Source organism: Benincasa hispida, chromosome 9 (genome assembly GCF_009727055.1).
Source record: "Benincasa hispida cultivar B227 chromosome 9, ASM972705v1, whole genome shotgun sequence".
In the NCBI taxonomy this organism is placed as follows: domain Eukaryota; kingdom Viridiplantae; phylum Streptophyta; class Magnoliopsida; order Cucurbitales; family Cucurbitaceae; genus Benincasa; species Benincasa hispida.
The window spans coordinates 51,267,575-51,288,354 of NC_052357.1; the positions used below are offsets into that span (position 1 = coordinate 51,267,575).

At 33.7% G+C, this 20,780-nt stretch overlaps 2 protein-coding genes across 6 annotated transcripts; one reads left to right on the forward strand and one right to left on the reverse strand.

The window, feature by feature from the left end:
- LOC120086550 lies at window positions 1-3,471 on the forward strand. Of its 5 annotated transcripts, none has more exons than XR_005484248.1 (7): window positions 1-1,103; window positions 1,232-1,466; window positions 2,137-2,219; window positions 2,559-2,699; window positions 2,921-2,994; window positions 3,130-3,203; window positions 3,331-3,448. XR_005484248.1 is itself a non-coding variant. In XM_039043260.1 (4 exons), the coding sequence occupies exons 1-4, from the start codon at window positions 258-260 to the stop codon at window positions 2,628-2,630; spliced, it is 1,236 nt and encodes a 411-aa protein (XP_038899188.1). In that variant the 5' UTR covers window positions 1-257; the 3' UTR covers window positions 2,631-2,949. The 5 variants fall into 5 exon arrangements, 1 of the variants encoding a protein (XP_038899188.1); XR_005484249.1 differs by having other exon boundaries at window positions 2,927-2,994; XR_005484247.1 differs by lacking the exon at window positions 3,130-3,203 and having other exon boundaries at window positions 3,331-3,471.
- Window positions 3,358-5,653, reverse strand: LOC120086551 (NAD(P)H-quinone oxidoreductase subunit M, chloroplastic). Its single transcript, XM_039043261.1, has 2 exons — window positions 5,194-5,653; window positions 3,358-3,656 (listed from the first exon to the last, which is right to left on the reverse strand). Exons 1-2 carry the CDS (start codon window positions 5,620-5,622, stop codon window positions 3,471-3,473), a joined length of 615 nt encoding a protein of 204 aa, XP_038899189.1. The 5' UTR covers window positions 5,623-5,653; the 3' UTR covers window positions 3,358-3,470.
- Between the last annotated feature and the right edge of the window lie 15,127 nt (window positions 5,654-20,780).

A 20,780-nucleotide genomic window follows, 5' to 3' on the forward strand; every position in this document is an offset into this window, starting at 1 on the left:
TACAAGAAACCGAAGGAGGGAATTCTAAACGACGCATACTGGCGGGAGCCGGAGAAGGCAGTTAGGGCAAAGCTCTGAACATACACATTCTTCATGGCAACGCCGGAGGAGGAATCGCTGCTTCAGGGAACATCAGACAGGTACAAGACTTTTTCATCTTCTAGTTGATCGAAGAAACCAGGAACTGAAATTATAAGTCTTCTTAGCCGATTGATTTTTCTGCTGTTAAACTGTTCTTCTCGTGGGGGGTTGACACAATGGTTGACGGGAGTACTGGTGATCATTTGCTGGATCAGCGTTTGAATCAAAGGGTAACTGCGAATTATATATGTAAAAGTTTATGTCACGAAACTGTGGATGAGTACGAGATAGAAGACTGCGACAAGGATTATCTAACATTCTTAAATGGTTGGACGAACCGTGTGGACAGTAGTGATGTGGATGTTAATGCTAAGCTTGAGGATTTTAGGGATTATACTGATGATAATGCGACTTTGCTGTTTAACTGGTCGGATAAAGAAGTTGATCCTGTTTATAGGATGTTCGTTCAGCATTTGACTGAAGATGGGAAAGCTTATAAGCTTGAAATTCCATCAGTTAATGGGATGAAAGTGTATGTGAAGTATGAGGAACGGGAACAAGAAGAAAAACAAGAACAATCTAGTCCGAAGAATAATCATAATAGAAAAAGAGCTGGAACTACCAGGATCTTAAGGAGTGCTTCAAAGAAAAAGGAGATAGAGAGGCCAGCAAAAGAAAGCCCGGTTCCTTTGTTTGAGAAAGTGTTCAATTTGGATTGTGCAAAATCTATATCTCATGGGGCAGATGGAAATTCAAGCACAATCCCTGGTACAGATCTTCGTTCTGCTAAGCATCTTTCCCAATCCGATTCTGACTCAAATTTGATAGATGAAGACTACAAGACATTTTTGACTGATTTTTTTTATGATGATGATCATAGATTAATATATATGCCAGTAGACAGTAGGTCAATTGTATATGAGGAGGATGAAAGTACTTCTGATTCAGAACTGGTGATGGTTGACACTGGTCGATGTAAACAAAGCCGAGATTCCTTTGGGAGGACATATTCTTATTCTACTGTGAGTATATCTAATTCTGGTGCTATGAACTCCCTGTACTCTAATGGCGAAGGATACCTGTTTCTGTCTGTTATTTGCCTATGTTAGTTGTTCTATGTCTTGTATTGATTGAAATTCTCTCTTTCCAGATGGATGTAGATAGTGGGAAATGTCTTCAGAGTCCTGGTATACGTAATGGTTCCAATTTCAGGGAAAGGCTCATGAAAGTTCTTAAAAGGCCATACGACCAACGTGAGTATGACTATTATCTTTATGAAGTAAGTTGTCGTAAGCCACAAGTGCGTCATAGAGAGTTACGTCGTCGAGTGCTAAAAGCATATACAGTGGAAACTTACGGCAAATCATATCTTCATATCTATAGTGGTGAGTGTTCTTAATCCCAATGTAATCTTATGGAATTATATTAATTGGTTTTTTTTGTTATCCTTCTTCTTCAATGTATTAAAAGGCTTTTGAGCTACGTATTTCCTGTAGAGAGAGAATCTTCTTGCCCTGATCTGATACTTCTATTCGATTCTACTTTCGTAATTTGCCCCGGTATTTTATCAAGTTATTCAGACAAAATAGTTTTACACCCTTCTGACTTTCAAAGAACTACCTAATAAGTGTTAGAAGGAACTATGACAAATTTTCTGATACTAACATAGTATGTACCCCATCGATCTACTCTGTCACACATTATTTAATGATCTATAATTTTGTTTCATGGACACGTCATTTTTAAATGCATTGATGTAACAAGCAATGAATGAAAGAAATATGAAAAAATTTTCATACTACCATAGTATTGGAAATTTGCCCATGGAACTATCTTCTAGCTTGATGTGATCATTTTTTTTATCCCAAAAAATGTGTTGAATTTAACCTTTGGGCATATATCATTGTTTGTCAAATAGATATCCGATTATGCTCTTGCCTTTTTCTGGTCCGTTAATTTCTTTGCATATACTTTCAAAATTATTTGCGTGATGTTCCTTATTACCAATGTGAGGTTCTGTTTATTGATTGTATCTTCTCTGTTTTCTTATGGCAGAGCTTGCTACAAAAATCCAAGAAGTTCAATATGATCGCCTCAGAACTTTGAACCTACTGCGTGGCTTCTTCTATTGGTTGCAGGTAGTTTTTGTATTATTTCTGCACTAATTTTTATTTCAATAGACATCTTCAAAGAATAGCTCAATGGTTAAGACACGACTTCCTTCTCTTAAAAGGTCAGAGGTATAGGCACTTTTAGCAATTACGATGGCGATGAGTTTGGATGACATGAAATAGTGTAAATGAAGTTTTCTCACTTGCCAGTTAATGCACTTCATTATTGAAAGTCTATAATGGGTTTAAATTCTTTGGTTTTTCAACTTTTTCTTTTCCTCCTTAGAATTATTCTGTATAAACTCACTTTGTAAGAAACATTGCAATCTGAGACAGTTTGTGATTATTTCTTTCGTTATTTGTCAGAATTTATCACATGAGGATGCGTTTCGGCCTTGGATGGACCCATCATGCTTGGATGTGTTGCCACAGTCATAACTTGGAAGTTTAGCTCAATTTGGCACTCGTTTCACTTTATATGCAGACGAATGAATCCAAGAGAAAATGGTATTCCGAATGTATTTTGGTGGTCGTGGGTTTCATGTTTTTGTAATTATGGTAGGAGGAATTAGTAGGTGTTATCCATTAAATTATTCCTCTTTCTAGCATGAGCCCATGTCATTGAAGTGTAGAAGAAACACATTCCTTCTGCCAAAGTGTAGCATTGCATCTTTCCTTTTTATTTTATGTGTTTCCCTATGATTTGAAAGATTTCATTTGAATACAAGTGACAGGAAATGAACCAAGATTTCGATTATGAAACAGTGAATTGAAGGAGGACAAACTATCACCTCGACTCCAGGTTAAGCAACTTTACACTCTAGACATAGTCTTCTTAATTAACTCCAAGTTAAACAACTCTTCTCTCTAAACACAAACTTCAAAACTCCAGACTAAATAACTCCACATTCTAAATACACATTAAATAACTCTTCAGACTAAACTTCACTCTGTCTCAAATGGCTAAAAGTTTCAATTTGGTATTCCAAAGTTTAAAGACATCACTAAAAGGTAATGATTATCTTGCATAACTCTTTGTTTGGAATTGGACAGTTCTTTGGGCATGTGGAATGTCCTTTTGTTTTCTTTTTTTCTCCCTAATGTAGTAGGTTTTGAAGGTATGAAACTACATTTACAGGGATTATGCATTGATGAAGCATCAAAATGAGACAGGGAAGGGAATGATAAGTATAAGGTGAAGAATTATGGTTTCCATTATTTGGAAGACCAACACATTGATTTGAATATTTCACATATGATTACATTTGTAAAGAGTAATTATTGTGATTGTAGATCCTGAGGCAGATCATTGGCATTGAACATAATTCTTGGCTTTCCCATGCTGAAGTTGAGGACTCTTGCATTCATATTGTACTTGATTTCTCCATCATAAAGCATCTTTCTTATATAGTGTTCTATGTCTGAACCTATTAGTCGAAGTGTATATTCTGTCAATGGAGCTCCCTGCTTTCCACAAATGAAACACACTCGATCAAAATATTTGTTAAAGAGCATAGTATTCTACCTCTAATAACCTATCTTTTTACAAATTCTTTATAGCAAAAACAATATGGAATTTCTCATTTAACTCTCCGCTTTCTCAAAGGAAAAGAGAAACTTCACAGTTCTAAGTTCTAAGAATGGAGAAGCGTTCTATAAGAGTCGTTTTCCTTTTTGGTTAAAGTATCATTTTGATTCTTGTACTTACAATATGGTTCAAATTTAGTTGCTAACTATGAATGACTGAATTTATGATTTATTGAAAATATTGAGACTAAAAGTAGACATTTTAAAATTGAACAAGTTCCAAAATACAAGGATTAAAGTAATATTTTAAATTTCATTTTTAGTATAAATATCAAAGGAGATGATGCATCAATTTTCCCTAATGCTTATGTTTTATTTATTTATTTATTTATTTTTGGGCTAAATATCAAAAAATATATCCAGGAACTTGCCCTTGATCTTCCTGAGTGTTTCAAAACCATCATTAGAGTAGAATCTTTGCACTTGATCTACATGAGTGTTTCAAAACTATCATTGGAGTAGAATCTTAGATTCTAGATGGAAATTGGGACCTAAAGCAGGTGGACTGATGACTCGGGTATTGAACTCCCAATTTCTATTCCAAGTCAAATTGTACTGTTATAGATCTCAATTTCCCCCTGGTATACTAACAAAATTTTACTTCAAAGATAGCTTTGAAATATTTAAGAAAAATCTGAGTAATATTGCAAATTTTAAAAGAATAGAGGTATGTCTTAAACAAAAAGAAGAATTAGGATACCTTTTGTATTTAGCATTTAAAAATAATAATAAATAAATAAGTTTCTATGTCTCTCAGTTTAATGGAAAATTTGTTTGATCTTCTTGGATATTGATTGAATATTTGTCTTCAAATTCATCGACTAGTCCAAAATTCATTAATGTCCTGTTTGGTAATTATTCAATTTTATTTTTAGTTTTTGAAAATTAAGTCTATAAAAATTACTTCCACTTCTAAATGTCTTACTTTGTTATCTACTTTCTACCAAAATTTTAAAAATCAACTTTTACTTAAAGAAGATGAAAATCATTATATGAAACTGAGAGGAAATAGATTTAATTAAAAAAAAAAAAAAAAACTAACAAATGATGCCTAAGAAATAAAAGAGAGAATATCATGCATATATGATCTTATGGTAAATTCATCCTACAATTGCTACTTACTTGGAATATAAAAAGTTTACAAAATTCCAATGCCAAATGAGTTGTGCACTTCAATTGTAGTTTTGTCAATTGAAACACACACACCTTTGTATGTAGACAAACAACAATCAATAAAAGTACAGTAACCCTTTTTTTAAATCTTTACATTCAATTAGTATAGTATCAGCCATCCCAATTTTACTAACAACTACACTGATTTGATGCAACAACAATTTCAAAATCGAACACAAACTGTTTTCGAAAAACCACTAAACTAACCCATGATGTAAACAAAGAAAGAAAAAAAAAGTACCTCATAATGATCCACAAGCTCTTGGAAGTAAGCATAGACTTTGTTGCAAGTTTGAGGATTCCAAAGGAATTCATTACTTGGATCCAAAATAAGAGTAAGTTTATCCATTTGAGTTTGATCAAACTCACAAGTAACAGGATCAATATAAGCTGCATATATTCTTACATGTCTTGTTACACTGCTAAGCCATTGCCCTCCATACTCTCTCCCCATGTTTTTGCTCTTCACATTCTGCTGTGCTTCGACCGGCCGCAACGGCGACGGTTTTGGCTTCCCCTGTTCTTCTTTTTGTTGGTCTCCCAAATTTAGTTGCTCTGCAGCTTCATTGATCTGAGCTGAGATGGGAAATTTGGGTTTGGGTTTTGTGTTTTGTTTGCTGTTTTTCCAACCCACCATAGGAAACACCATGTAAGATGAAGCTGTTGCCATTGAGGATTTCTATCTTTGGAAAATATGGTTGGTTTTGGTTTCTTTGTTTTATACTTTCGGTTTTTTTTTTTCAAATGAAATGAGATCCAATTGTTTGTGGATAAGATTTTTCTGGTTTTGTTTCATCTTTTGGTGTATTTATTGGATAGTTTCCTATTTGTTTTTTCCTTTTTATTAGACTCCAAAAAGGGATTGTAGTCTTTTGAGGCAATTACATTTTTTTTTTAAAATTACGTTGTAATATTTAATAAAAAGAAAAAAAAAAAGTTTATTTCATGATTTAAGTACTAATTCACTGATTCAAGTATAGCTCATAATATTAGATATTTATTGAATTTTAATTTTTTTTTATGGAAAAAAAGACAAAATGTTAAGGTCTCGTCTAATAACTATTTTGTTTTTTATTTTTTGAAATTGAGTCTATTTTCTCCTCATTCTTTATAATGATTTGTATATTTCTTGAGTACCAAACTAAAATAAAATAACAAGTTTTCAAAAGTTACTTTTTTTAGTTTGGTTTTTTAAACCAATGATAAAAAGTAGATAACAAATGAAAAAATTTGAAGATGGAAGTAGTGTTTATAGAAAAAAAAAACTAAAGATATATTTGGAAGTGATTTTGAGAGGGTCAAAATCACTTTCTCTTGCCAAAATCAATTTTCCTTAATATGATGGTGTTTGGCATAAGTTAAAATTGATTTTAGGAAAATTTAAAATCATTCCAAATTGATTTAGAGGAATTAGTTATAGGTGATTTTTGTTAGCTGATTGATCGGGAATAGTCTTAAAATGGCTATCTAATTCTATTTTTGTTAAAATATTGTTGGTTAGTTATTTGTGAAATAGTTTTTTTAAATTTTAAATACTGAAACAAAAGGTGACAGAGAGTTTGTCATTAAATTGTTAATAAAACAAATAATTATATATATTTTGAATTTCTTTAAATATCTATTATAAACATTTACCTTACTCAAACTATCAATTATGCATATAAGAAATTAACATTAAAATAAATAGAAATTGATATTTACAACAGTTATTTAGTTAAATAATAATTTTTCAAATAGAAAATACAATTTTGAGTAATTGGGTAACTATAAATTTACTTCTAAAACCAACATAACAATTCATTTAAAAATTTTGGAACCAAACATAAATATGATTGTTTAAAAATCAATTTTATAAAATCAATTATATCTAATCTCTTTTTCTAAAATCATTATTCCAACTGTCACTCTTAAACACATTCTAAATGGTTATCAAACGGGGCTACAATTTTAGTTTTTTTTTTTCCTTTTTAACTTAAACTAATTTCATTTAACTTAAACTACTTAAGTTTAAATTAACCAATTTCAGTTCCTGTAACCTTTAATTTCATTTTTTTAACCAAATCCAATTCTAATTCCATTGTTCCCGTAAGTTTAAGTTGTTATTATTATTGTTTTTTTTTAACTTAAGCTTGTGGAAATGGTGTAAGGGAGTAGTTTAAGTTTTTTTTTTTTTAATTATTTATTCTTCTTAGTTTTGAGTTAAAAAAATTACTTTTTCCTAATTTTCGAAATTTCTCCCAATTTTCCAATTCTTGTGGAAAATTTCACATAAGAATTTTGTAGAGGAAATTTTTTAATCCTTACAAGAATCTCAATGAATTTTTTTTTTTTCCAAACGTTTCCTTTAAAAAGAACAACAAACCTACCACAAAGGTGATAGTTGAAACTTGCCAAAAACACGGAACAAACAAAATGGAGAAGTGAAGTATATAAGTTTTTGGGTATGAAAATTTGTGTTAGGTAAAAGTAAAATTGGAGGCACTTGAATGAGGGACAAAATATATTTTCATTATTGGAGGTGCTCCAATTAAAATCTGAAAAATAAGAAAAAGGTTAGAAAAATTACTTTTTTTTAAAAAAAAAAGTTAGCTTTGAAAGATTAATTTTTTTGGGTAAAACATGGCAATTTTCTAGATTCAATTAAAACAAAATTATATTTCATGTTTTTAGATTTGGTTTGATAGCAGATTTAGAAACTGAATTCTAATTTAAACAATTATTAAAATGTGTTTGATAATATATTTATGAACCATAAAATTAACTATAATTATTCACCATACCTTCAAGTTGAATATAAACTATTATTAATTTATTTATGAACATGTTTTATATTAAAATTTTAGAATGATTATTATTTGGAGTATCATATAATTTATGATATATTATATAATTATTTTAATTTAACAAAATAATTGAATTTGTAATATGAAATGTTATATTTGTTAATGTATTTATCTATTATAATACAATTATGTATTTTTAAAATGTCAAATTCAAAATCAGAATACACTATAAATATAAAAATGTTTTTTCAGATTTGAAATATCTTATTCATTCTACTTATTAAATTAGTTTTAAAATTTAAGGTTAAAAACTTAAGAAAACATATTTAGTCGATTAAACTATTTCGGTGGAGATTGATTGGTTTCATCTGTTTGTCTTTGTCAGCCCATATTTAATACATACATTAATCCTAAAATGCCCGGAAATGATAAGAATTATAGCATCAATCTATAGAAGGATATTTGGAAATAGGCCAGACTTGAGGAATGGCAAACTTTAAAGTTTTATTTATAAAAATAGCAAAAAAAAAAAAAAAAAAAATTAATCTGAAAAATGGCAAAAAGGTTTTTTTTAACTGTTAATTTGGAATTGTTGAAAGACCAAATTGCCCCCAATTTTTATAAACACGTCCCCGAGAACCAAAACATCCTAGAATAGTAACAAAAAATTATACGGTAGGTTTAAATCTTATCTTAGTCTCTGAATTTTGAATCTTGTTCTATTTTGGTCCCTCAACTTACAAGAATGTTTTTTTTAGTATTAAACTTTTAAAAACTGCTTATTTTAGTCTATGCTATTAAAATTATGTTAAATCTTCAACAAAAATGTGAGGAAACTTATATTTTTGGATGACTATGTGTTCTAGATGTATTGAGCAAGATGAATGTGAAGTAAAATGGCAACAACCAACATGTCAAAATATTGAATGACCAAAATTTTGAGCTAAAACTGTCTTTTAAATTCTCCCGCTTTGCCACCTTATTCAAAATTGAAACTCTAGAATTTTTAGTGTAGCTAACTTATTTGATTAACCTAATCATCCAAAAATAACACCTCGTCATTTTATTGAAGTGTTAACAAAATCTTAATATAGCAGAGACCAAAATAAGCATTTTTTTTAAAAGTTCAAGGATTAAAACAAACAATTCTAAAAGTTCAGAGACCAAAATAAAACAATATTCAAAGTTCATGGATTAAAACGAATATTTTTAAAAGTTTAAGGACCAAAATAGAACATTATTCAAAATTACCGAAATAAGATTTAAACTTTGTAATGTACTTAAAAACAAACCCAAATACAATCTATTTATAGCTTCAAGAAGAGAAAATAGGAAAATTGCCGGTTTTGACCCAAAAAGTTTTTTTCCATTCAAAAGCAACCTCATTTTTAAAATCGACTTTTTTTAAACCTATTTTCCAACTTATCAGACTTTAAGTGGAAGGTTCCACCATGTAAAAATGCAATTTTACCCCTTAATAAATGGTCAATCAATTGCCTTTAATATGAAATCATCAAATTTACCTAACTCGCATATCTTAAATTAAAAACTTCAATCTTCAATTTCATATTTTATTTTCAATATAGAAAGGCTTTATGTAAGAGTCCCAACTTCAGAGGAATAATCCTTTTCAGAGGCTTCTAAGATCAGAGGAATAATTTCTTTCCTTTTTAGAGTTCTAAAAGAGACATGTATGTTGAAAAGTAGTATTTGATTTTTAAAAAAATTCAGCAAAATGGAACGAAAAAATTACTTTTTAAAGAAAGTTTTCAGTAACCAACGAAATTCTTACTTATTTTTCACTTATTTACGTTATAAAGGAGAATTATTACGTGTTAGGAGAAAAAGTGGAGAGAAAATTGAAAAATGAAAAGTATTAGAACATGATTGAATGTGAGATTGGAACCACGGTCAAGGTTGTGCCTCTTTGTAGGCTACCCCAAAAGTACACGAGGGGGTACTTTTATGATCCCACGGAGAATAGAGTGTTTGTGTCTACAAACGCTACCTTCCTGGGGGAGAATCATATTAGGGAGCACAATCCACGTAGTAAGATCGTGTTACGTGAGCTTTCCAATGAAACTACTGAAACTTCAATAAGGGTTGTTGAAGGGCCTGCTTCATCAGCAAGAGTTGTTGATGATAGTTCATCTAGTAGGTCGGTTCCACCTCAAAAGTTGATGGAATCTTGATGCAGTGGAAGGATTGCGAACCCACCTGTTTGCTATCTAGGTTTCACGAAAATCCTGACTATGGTAGCCGATGGCGATGTTATGGATCCGTTATCTTATCAGAAGGCAATAGAGGAAACTAGGATGAATGGGTCAAAGCCATGGATCTCGAGATGGAGTCGATGTACTTCAACTCAATGTGGGACCTTGTAGATCAGCCTGATGGGGTAAGACCTATAGGTTGCAAATGGATCTACAAGAGGAAATGAGGTGTCGACGGAAGGTGCAAACCTTCAAGGCTAGACTTGTGGCAAACGGTTATACCCAGGTGGAGGGAGTTGACTATGAGAAGACTTTCTCGCCTTTTGCCATGTTAAAGTCTATCCGCATCCTCCTGTTCATTGCCGCTTATTATAATTATGAAATTTGGCAAATGAACATCAAGACTGTCTTTCTGAATGGTAATCTAGAGGAGACCATTTATATGGTGCAGCCCGAGGGAATTCATTGCCCAAGGTCAAGAGAAAAAAGTCTGCAAACTGAATCAATCCATTTATGGGATGAAACATGCGTCTCAATCTTGGAACATTCGGTTTGATACTGCGATCAAATCGTATGGCTTTGACCAAAACGTTGATGAGCCTTGTGTCTACAAGAAAATCATCAACGGTTCAGTAGTTTTCCTAATGTTGTATGTAGACTATATCCTACTGATTGGAAATGATGTAGGACTACTGACTACAGTTAAGAACTGGCAAGCGACCCAATTCCAAATGAAATATTTGGGAGAGGCTTAGTTTGTTCTCGATATACAGATCTTTCGGGATCGGAAGAACAAAGTGTTAGCGTTGTCTCAGGCATCGTACATTGACAAGATGTTGCTCAAGTACTCGACGTAGAACTCTAAAAGGGGCCTACTGCCTTTCAGGCATGGAGTTTTTTTGTCTAAGAAAATGTGTCCTAAGTGAAGGAACTCTTAAACAAGAGTATCTATGAGCGGGTTCGGATCTTTCCTATTTCATTGTGATTGAATTATCACACACATTCTAACAAATAGGTATGCATTTTAACACTAATTATAGGCATGCTTCGACAAATAAAATACAACAAATTGAGTAAACGTACCAGTTGAAGACTATCTTCCCTCGAACTCAATCTAGCGGAAGCGACACCTTTACGGTCCAAATCGCCCAGCAATCAGTCGCCTAACAACACCACGATCGTCTACACGAATGGCAGCGCATGAAAAAGCAGCAACTGGAGACGACACCACCACTTGAAGCCCTTGGCATTCTCAGAGTGAGAATCCAAAGAGTGAACTTTGATGGAATTGGTAGAGGAAGGAGGAGAGGACGATCATGTAGAACGAACAAGCAAGTGGGAGATAGAAGGTGACTATCGTATAGTCGGGTGCTTGTCGCTTAGAGAAAGGTACACGATCGTGTAGGTTTTACTAAGTGATCATCTAGTAAATATTAAGCAATCGTTTAGGAAAGCTCGTTGCGCTAAGCGATCGTTTAGAAAACACGTGTGATCGTTTAGGCGATGTGCGTTATTGTATAGTCTATCAACTAAGCGATTGTGAAGTTTCCACACCGTGAGTGAAATTTTCGAACTTTTTACAAAAATGAAAACAATTTTCATTTTATTCTTCAGTTACAATAACTGAAATCAATCTTCCCACTTTCACATGATTTAGGAGAAATTCCCGATCAATTATCTCATAACCGCCTATTTAAATAAATAATGAATATAATCATATTATATTCTTAACCTATAGGTTGATATCATATATCTACTATAGTAATTTCTCCTCTACTTGATATAAATCATATTTATATTTAATTTCTTCCAAAATAATGTATCTCATACATTTAGTCAATTATATCATATATAATTAACCAGTTCAATTATATCATATATAATCGAACTCCCTCTTGTCAATTTGAACATTTTAAACTAACCCAAAAACTAATTCTCGACTTTATCCAAGCTACCAAGGGGACCTTATGGACCTATGGCTCGAAGCTCCAACGGTACGTGCATAGCTGACTAAACTCTTTAGCCACGAGATCCACCATCCATTAACTGCCAGACATTCCACTAAAGACCAACAGCTGAACTCTTCTTACCCCAGATATATTTCTATGCCCATTGGATATAACCAATCATGAGTACGATGACCCTTCACATGCTCGTAGTACAGTTGAGCCAATTTACTGTTTTTCCCTTGTAGTTACATCTCACTCTTTAAGTACCACTGATTCCTCTAATGAACAATACAACATAGTCCAACTATGTGTGAACACCTCTCGAGCCAAGAGAAGGTGTGTGGTGTCACATCATTCAAGCCCTGGAATCAGCCCTCAAGGGAGCTATCTATCTACTTGCCCCTGCTTCGAGGAAGGAGTGAATTCCATCTTGTGTAGCTGAGTTCCCAGCTCCCAAATCAGATAAATCCCCAAAATGGTAGGTTTGAGTCGACGACCCGGCCACTCACACCCATACAAATCAAAGGACCGCCCTCAATCGCAGGAGTTCATAACTCACTCAGGATTGAGGTCATGTTATCTATAGTCATCCTAGTGAAGTGAGTCTCTGTTATGAACGGTGTTATATAACGAGACATTAATACTTCGTGGTCAGATCTTATACAAACTCTTTGTATAGGACGCCTTCATTCTCATGTCCCTTACACGAATGATCAGGATCAGACCATCTGTGACAAGTCATAACCCTTGTGACCATTCTACAAAGCGGGTCGCATCCGTAGTGTTACCAAGATAAGGTTTCCCTCATATATTCATATACTATAGACCATTTTGGTTATCACTTAAGACATGATCCACTTGTATGTCACCACATACATGCTTAAGTTACTTACAGATAACCAGAGATTTTAGGTTTATTGGTTTGTGGTAAATCAAATAAAACAAACAACTGAGAAAAATCAAGAAGTGAAGTAAAATATCATATATTATAATACGTCATAAGCATTTGTACAAACTGTTTACAAACTACAGGACACGAGACTTTAGGGCATCAACCTCAACACTAAGACGCCTCAAGAGGTTAAGAAGATGAGACGGGTCCCATATGCATCTGTCGTTGGCAATTTGATGTATGTGATGCTTTGTACTAGACCAGACATCTGCTATGCTGTGAGAATAGTCAGTAGGTATCAGTCTAATCTAGGACAAGGTCACTGGACCGCAGTCAAGAACATCCTCAAGTATCTTTAGAGAACGAGGACTACATGCTCGTGTATGGAACTAGGGATTTGATCCTTACTGGATATACGGATTCTGATTTTCAAACTGATAAGGATTCTAGGAAATTTCTTTCAGGGTCAGTTTTCACTTTTAATGGAGGATCAGTAGTGTGATGAAGCACTAAGTTGGGGTGCATCGCCGACTCCACGATGGAGGCCGAGTATGTAGCAGTTTGTGAAGCTTCTAAGGAAGCCGTTTGGCTCAGAAAGTTCCTGACAGATCTGGAAATTGTTCCAGACATGTCTAGACCCATTACCCTCTATTGTGACAATAGTGGTATTGTAGAGTTCTAAGGAGCTCAGGAGTCACAAGCGAGGCAAATATAGAGAGCGAAAGTATCATCTCATCCGCGAGATAGTGCATCGAGGGGATGTGCTAGTCATGAGGATCGCTTTGGAGCATAACGTTGTGACCCGTTTACGAAGGCTCTCACGGCTACAGTTTTTTAAGGTCACCTTCATAGCTTGGGTCTACGGGACCGCCCACGACTAGATTAAGGCAAGTGGGAGATTTTTGTACTGGCCCTCAGTGCCCTAGTTTATTGTTTTGTACTAGTTGTTTGTACACCCCACTCGCTTTAAGACAAGTGGGAGATTATTGGGGTTGATGCCCTAAACTCTCATTTGGTCCTGTAGTTTGTAAACACTGTATTGAACAAAGCTTATGATGTAATAATATATGATATTTTCTTCACTATTGTCTATGAAACATTGGATATTTTAATTGCTTTACCACAAACCAATAAACTAAGATCCCTGGTTTTTGTTGTAATTTAAGCATGTATGTGGAGACATACAGGTAGATCATGCCTTAAGTGATAACCAAAATGGTTTGTAGTATATGGATATAGGAGGGAAACCTTATCCTGATAACGCTATGGATGTGACCCACTTTGTAGAATAGTTACAAGTGTTGTGACTTGCTACAGATGGTCTGATCTTGATCATTCATGTGGAGACATTCGAACGGAGGCATCCTATACAAAGGAGTTTGTATAAGACCGGACCACGAAGTGTTATAGTCTCGTTATATAACACCGTTCATGACAGAAACTTCACTTCACTAGGATGACCATAGGTAACATGACCTCAATCCTGAATGAGTTGGGAACTCCAGCCTTTGAGAACGGTTCTTTGATTTGCATGGGTGCAAGTGGCCAGATTGCCGACTCAAACCTACCACTTTGGGGATTTGTCTGATTTGGGAGTTGGGAACTCAGCTACACAAGATGGAATTCACTCCTTCCCCAAAGCATGGGTAAGTAGATAGATTGCTCCCTTAAGAGTTGATTCCGGGGCTTGAATGATGTGGCGCCACACACCTTCTCATGGCCCGAGAGATGTTCGCACATAGTAGGACTATGCTGTATTGTTTATTAGATGGATCGATGGTACTTAAGGAGTTAGATGTAACTATAGGGGCAAAACAGTAAATTGGCCTAGCTGTATTTACGAGCATCTGTGAAGGGTTATCGTACTGTTGATTGGTTATATCCGATGGATACAAAAATATATCTGTGGTGAGAAGAGTGTAGTTGTTGGTCTTTAGAGAAATGTCTGGCAGTTAACGGATGGTGGATCTCGTGGCTAAAGTGTTTAGTCAGCTATTCACGTACTGTTGGAGCTTCGAGCCACAGGCCCATAAAGTCCCTTTGGTAGCTCAATGGATTCAAGTTGAAGATCAGTTTTTGGTCAGTTTAAAGTGTTCAAATTGATAAGAGGGAGTTCGATTATATATCATATGATTGAACTAGTCAATTATATATGATATGGTTGACATGATGTATGAGATATATTAATTAGAAGAAAAATATATAAATATGATTTATATCTAGCGGAGGAAAAAATGACTATGGTTTATATATTGCATATGATGTGGTATTAAACTATAGGTTATAAATATAATATGATTATATTTATTTCTTATTAAACTATTATGAGATAATTGTTGGCTGTTTTTTATTCGTAATCGAATGAGATAGTGGGAGGTTGCAATCAGTTTTCGTAACTGAAGGATAAAATGAAAATGGTTTTCATTTTGCAAAGAGATCGAATAATCGCTACATGAATTAGTTCATTGCCTATTGCTTAGCAAACGAGAGCATACACGATAGCTCAAAGTTTACCAAAAGATCGTGTACACGCACAACTTACCTAAATGATCGTCTACATGATCAGCCCGATTTACTACACGATCGTGCACCTTTTGCTAAACGATCAAGCATCCGTTTATATGATAGACTTCAAGTATCTCCCACTTGCTTGGTCGTGGTAAACGATCGTTCCTTCCTCATTCCCTTTACCAAATCCAACAAAGCCTACACCTCTTAGATTCTCGCTCCGAGAATACCGAGGTTTCCGAGTGGTTGTGTCCTCCTTGCTACCTTGTTCGTGAGAAGTCCGTTCGGTGGTAGATGACAGCGAGATTTGATGGACGATAGCCTTGGCAATCTCAGCGACAACGAGAGTTGTCGTTCCTTGACGAGAGCGAGATTTAAGGCGAAGAAGAGTTCTTCAACTGGTATGTCTCTCATCTCTTTGTTGTTTAAGTTTAAAAAGCATGCCGTAATTTGTTGTAGATGCATAACTTGTATGTAATTGTAAATGCGATTTTTCTGTCATAATGAATTTGGAACGATCTTGCTTCCGCTCATAGGTACTCTTTGATAAAAGTTCCTTCAAGGACGTCCTCACTCCTCATGTCAATACATAAACGAATCAGGATCACTTCGTTTATAACATCTTTACAACAACTTGTAACAACTACAGAGTGGGCCACATCCAATAATGTTACTAGGATAAGGTACCCAACCTTATTCATATATTATAGATTATTTTGATTATTTTCTTGGACCTGATCCACTTTTATGTCTCCACATAAAGTTCACGTCAAATAACCAAATAATATCTTTATTGATAATAGAATATGTTTAACTTTACAAACTGTGAGTTTTAAGACATACAACCCAACACCATCATCCTCAATGTACGGTAAGAAGGATAATGTTTGTGTAGACGAGGGGTTTGGGCATAATGTAAGTGAGGAGAATGATATAGAAGATGAAAAGGTACGTGTTGAAGGGTTTTTTAGCATGATGTAGGAGAGGAGAACGTAAACCAAGAGAAGAACATAGTTGAAGACAATTCAGACTATGAATAGGAATTACTAGAGGAATTGGATGATAAGTCTGATGAGTCTAACGATCTAATTGTAAAGAGGATAACAGGGACGTTCGAATGGAGGGTGAGTGTGCTAATCGTCAATGCGAAGATTGAAGGGATCGAATCCCAAACGGAAGCGTGTGTGTGATCACCTTGCAATTTTGTTTTCGATTTTACCTAAACAAAATATAGTATAACATAATTGATAAACAATCAAGATTATCATGCATTAAGAGAAGAAAAGAGGGAAGAGTTAAACCTTACCTTTGTAGATTCCCAAATTATTCCTGATTCCCTCCACGCCTTCTCCAGAATGTCTCTTCAATGGTCAAAGGACACCACCGTAAGTGAAACCTTGTTATTCTCTAGGATCCCAAGAATTGGATGTGTGATCTCCAAGACTTGGAAGAGGAAAAAGAAGTAGTAGAGAAAAGACTATTTTGAAAGTAGTAGGAGACTAAAACTCAGAATTCCCAATTCAATTGTATCACAAACATGGGCCATGAAGAACTATTTATAAAGAGGAGAGGTGACCCCCTTCTCCTAGTCTTTCCTATTTCTACTCTAGTTCATATTTAATTAAATAACTTTTATTTAAAGTCCAATAAATAAATAACCATATATATTAAATCCAATTTAATGTAGGAGTATATCAGCATGCAGTGGAAGCAACAAGGATCAATAAGCATTCTAATTCAGCTTCCGTAGTGGATTCGACAATATAACCTTGTTTTGTGCTGCATCATACTATAGCCCCTCCATTCAGAGTAAACCTTAATCCTGATACGGGTTTCCCAAAATCTTATTAGTATAAAAATCAGAGTCAGTGTATCTTGTAAAGATAAAATCCTTAGCACCATACACAAACATATAGTTTCTCATTCTCTTAAGATACTTGAGAATGAATTTGACCGCTATCCAGTGATCAAATCCTAGATTGGACAATCTACTGACCACTCCCACTACGTGGTAGATATCAGGCCTAGTACACAACATGACATACATAAGGCTACCTACCGCAGATGCATAAGGAATCCATCTCATTTCCTCAACCTCTTAAGGTGTCTTAGGACACTATTCCTTAGAAATAACAATTCCATACCTAAAAGGTAGTAAACATTTCTTGGAATTCTACATCGAATATTTGACAAGAATTTTGTTAATATACGATGCTTGAGACAAGGCTAGCGTTTCGTTTTTACGTATCATTTGGATCCCTAGAACATATTGAGCTTCACCCAAATCTTTCATTTGGAACTGAACAACTAACCATTCCTTAATTTTGATCAGAAAACATACATCATTCCCAGTGAGTAGGATATCATCCACATACAACACCAAGAAAGCTATTGAACTGTTAATATCTTCTTGTAAACACAAGGTTCATCAACATTTTGATTAAATCCATAGGTTTTGACCGCAACATCAAAACCTCATGTTCCAAGATCTAGATGCCTGTTTCAATCCATAGATGGATCGATTAAACTTGCAAACTTTTTGCTTTTGACCTTGTACTATGAATCCTTCTAGTTGAGTCTAGATATCTCTTCAAGATTACCATTTAAAAAGACAGTCTTGACGTCCAGTTTTCATATTCCATAGTCATAATATGTGGCAATAGACAAGAGAATTTAAATAGATTTTATCATAGCAACAGGAGAGAAGGTTTCTTCATAGTCCACCCGCTCAACCTGGGTATAACACTTTGCTAATGATCTAGCCTTGAAGGTTTGCACCTGTCCATCTACACCTCTTTTGCTCTTGTAGATCGACTTGCAACATATAAGTTTGATCCTATCAAGTTGGTCTACAAGTTTCCAAACAGAATTAGAGTACATAGACTCCATTTCTAAATCCATGGTCTTAATCCATTCATCTTTGTCAACATTTTCGATTGCCTTCTTGTAAGACAACGGATCTTCAACATCATCATTAATGATATTTTGGGCTTCTGTTAAACCACGTAGTAGACAGATGGGTTCACAACCCTCCTACTACATTGAGGCAATCTCACTCTTGAGATGGATTAGTTTGACCAGACGAACCAACATCAACAACTTTTTTGATGTAATAGCCTATTCAACAACTTTTGTTGAAGTTTCAATAGTATTTTCAGAAATTTTTCTTAAAACTATTTTGCTTCGTGGTTTCTGGTCCCTCATGTGGTCTTCCTCCAAGAATGTAGCGTTTGTCGATACAAACACTTTATTTTCATTTGGATCAAAGAAATATCAACATCAATTTCCTTGAGGTAGCCTACAAATAGGCATACTTTTGAATGTGGTTCTAACTTTTTGGGATTTGTCATAAGCACATGGACTAGACATCCCCAAATTATAAAGTGGCGTACATTCACGGACTCTCCACAACTTCAAAGGTGTTTCAGAAACACTCTTTATTGGAACATTGTTCAAAATGTCAACACCAGCCTCCGTTGCAAATCCCTAGAACGAGTGAACATAACACATCATAGACTGAACCATGTTCAATAGGGTTTCTATTTCTCCTTTATGATACACCATTCTACTGGGGTGTACCAGAGGCTAAGAGTTGAGATGTTATTCCATGTTCTATCATATAGCTATGAAAAAGTCCATATACTCTCCACCACGATCAGACCGTAGTGTTTTTATCTTTTTTACCTAACAAGTTTTTAACCTCAGATTTATATTCTTTAGAACTTTTCAAGTGTTTCAGACTTATGTTGCATTAGGTATAGATACATGTATCTTGAATAATATCTAATGAAATATTCATACGCTCCTCTTGGTTTTACATTCAACGAACCACAAAGTCTGAATGTATAAGTTCCAAGGCTTCTTTGACTCTATAATCTTTTCCAGTAAAAGGTCGTCTTGTCATCTTGCCTTCAACCATTATAGAGAAATGTGGATGAAAGAGTCCTAGTTTTAAAAAAAACAAAAATCAATAACTAAATAGTTACTAAATGGGACCTAATAAAATAAAACTAGTTTTTTAAAGATAACCTACATAATTAAAGGATCTATCAAAATAAGATAAACTAAATTTTAAAATTGAGAACCAACACATTTGCTAGATAAACACTCAAAATCCAAACACCCACGAAAAATAAGCAAAGATTCTGTTTTTTGAAAATTCAAATTTGGAAATCCAAATATAGTAAATTGGACATAAAAAATATAATTACACCGTATTAGTAAAATTGTATGAAATATAGTTATCTAAACAACTAGAGAGTAGTTATACCGTATCTCAAACATCAAGTGCATATCTATTGAGGGCAATTTAGGGATTATGAAAATTGAAATCCATATGGCAACCACCATGTTTGCCATCGGAAATGGTTTTATTTTGTAAAATTGGATCCGGTGGCATCAATTATAGCAAAATCCAGAGATTATTCTTCATCGATTCTTTTTTAAATATTAAGAAAAAATCTCAATAGCAAGAAGTATATGTTCTTTTTAATCGAATTTTGCAAATTAGGATTCGAGTTGTTGTGATCCTTTACCTTATGGATACTAAATGACACTTTGGACTTGTCATCCCAATCATAGAGAGATTTAGAGGAATCAACTGACCTTTGTAAACGAGCTAATTAGGGGATAGAGCGTAATGAAGGCTTGATGAGGCAAAACAAGGAGAGTGAATTTAAAATTAGAAGATTTAAGAGGAAGAAAAATAATTAATTTGATAATTTTTTTTTATTCTCAATAATTTTTGTCCCTTATTTTACAAAATCGCCAACTTTCAAGTAAGTAAATTATCTATTTTCTTCTTATGTTTACTAATTTTTCCTCTGGCCCTTCAACAATGTACTAAAATTATCGTGCAGTTAACCAATGGACATCACACAATTGTCAAATAATCTCAAATTTGTATATGGCATATAGTACTTATTTCAATTAAGGTGTAATACAATTTTAATAAACAGTTGCTAAAGAAAAGGTTAAGATCAAATTTGTTCGTTCGATTCCCAAATTATTGGTAAAATCTTTTAAATGAAAAAACAAAAAGATTTAGAGTGTGCAAATCTAATAATTCGAAAACTATAGTTTAGACAAAATATTTTTTTTTTTGAACATTCAAAAAATTTGGGTTTGTGTGATTTTAAATAAACCGGTAATTTTTTTTAATGAATTTGTTACATATGCTCTTTGGGGTATTGTGTAATTTATTAATTGTTAATTAATAAAATAAAAAATCAAATTTTTATTTTCGTAACTTGAAAGCATCTTTGCTACTTCTCAAACTGAATCTTTAAAAAATGTTATTCCTGTCACCAGCTCTTTTATTTTTAAAATTTGTTTTTATTTTCCTTTTTCCTAACTTTCATATTATAGTTATCACATTCCTTAAAAAAATATTTATTTTTAATCGACTACCAAAACAAATTTTCAAAAACTAAGTTTTCACATTCTCTAAACCCTTAATTTTCAAAAACAAAAAAACAAAAACC

Coding starts and splice junctions, on each gene's coding strand:
- LOC120086550 (XM_039043260.1), top strand. CDS start 258: ATGGTTGACGGGAGTACTGGTGATCATTTGCTGGATCAGCGTTTGAAT. Junction 1,104..1,231: donor GGACATATTCTTATTCTACT/GTGAGTATATCT, acceptor CTCTCTTTCCAG/ATGGATGTAGATAGTGGGAA. Junction 1,467..2,136: donor ATATCTTCATATCTATAGTG/GTGAGTGTTCTT, acceptor TTCTTATGGCAG/AGCTTGCTACAAAAATCCAA.
- LOC120086551 (XM_039043261.1), bottom strand. CDS start 5,622: ATGGCAACAGCTTCATCTTACATGGTGTTTCCTATGGTGGGTTGGAAA. Junction 3,657..5,193: donor AGCTTGTGGATCATTATGAG/GTACTTTTTTTT, acceptor TGTGGAAAGCAG/GGAGCTCCATTGACAGAATA.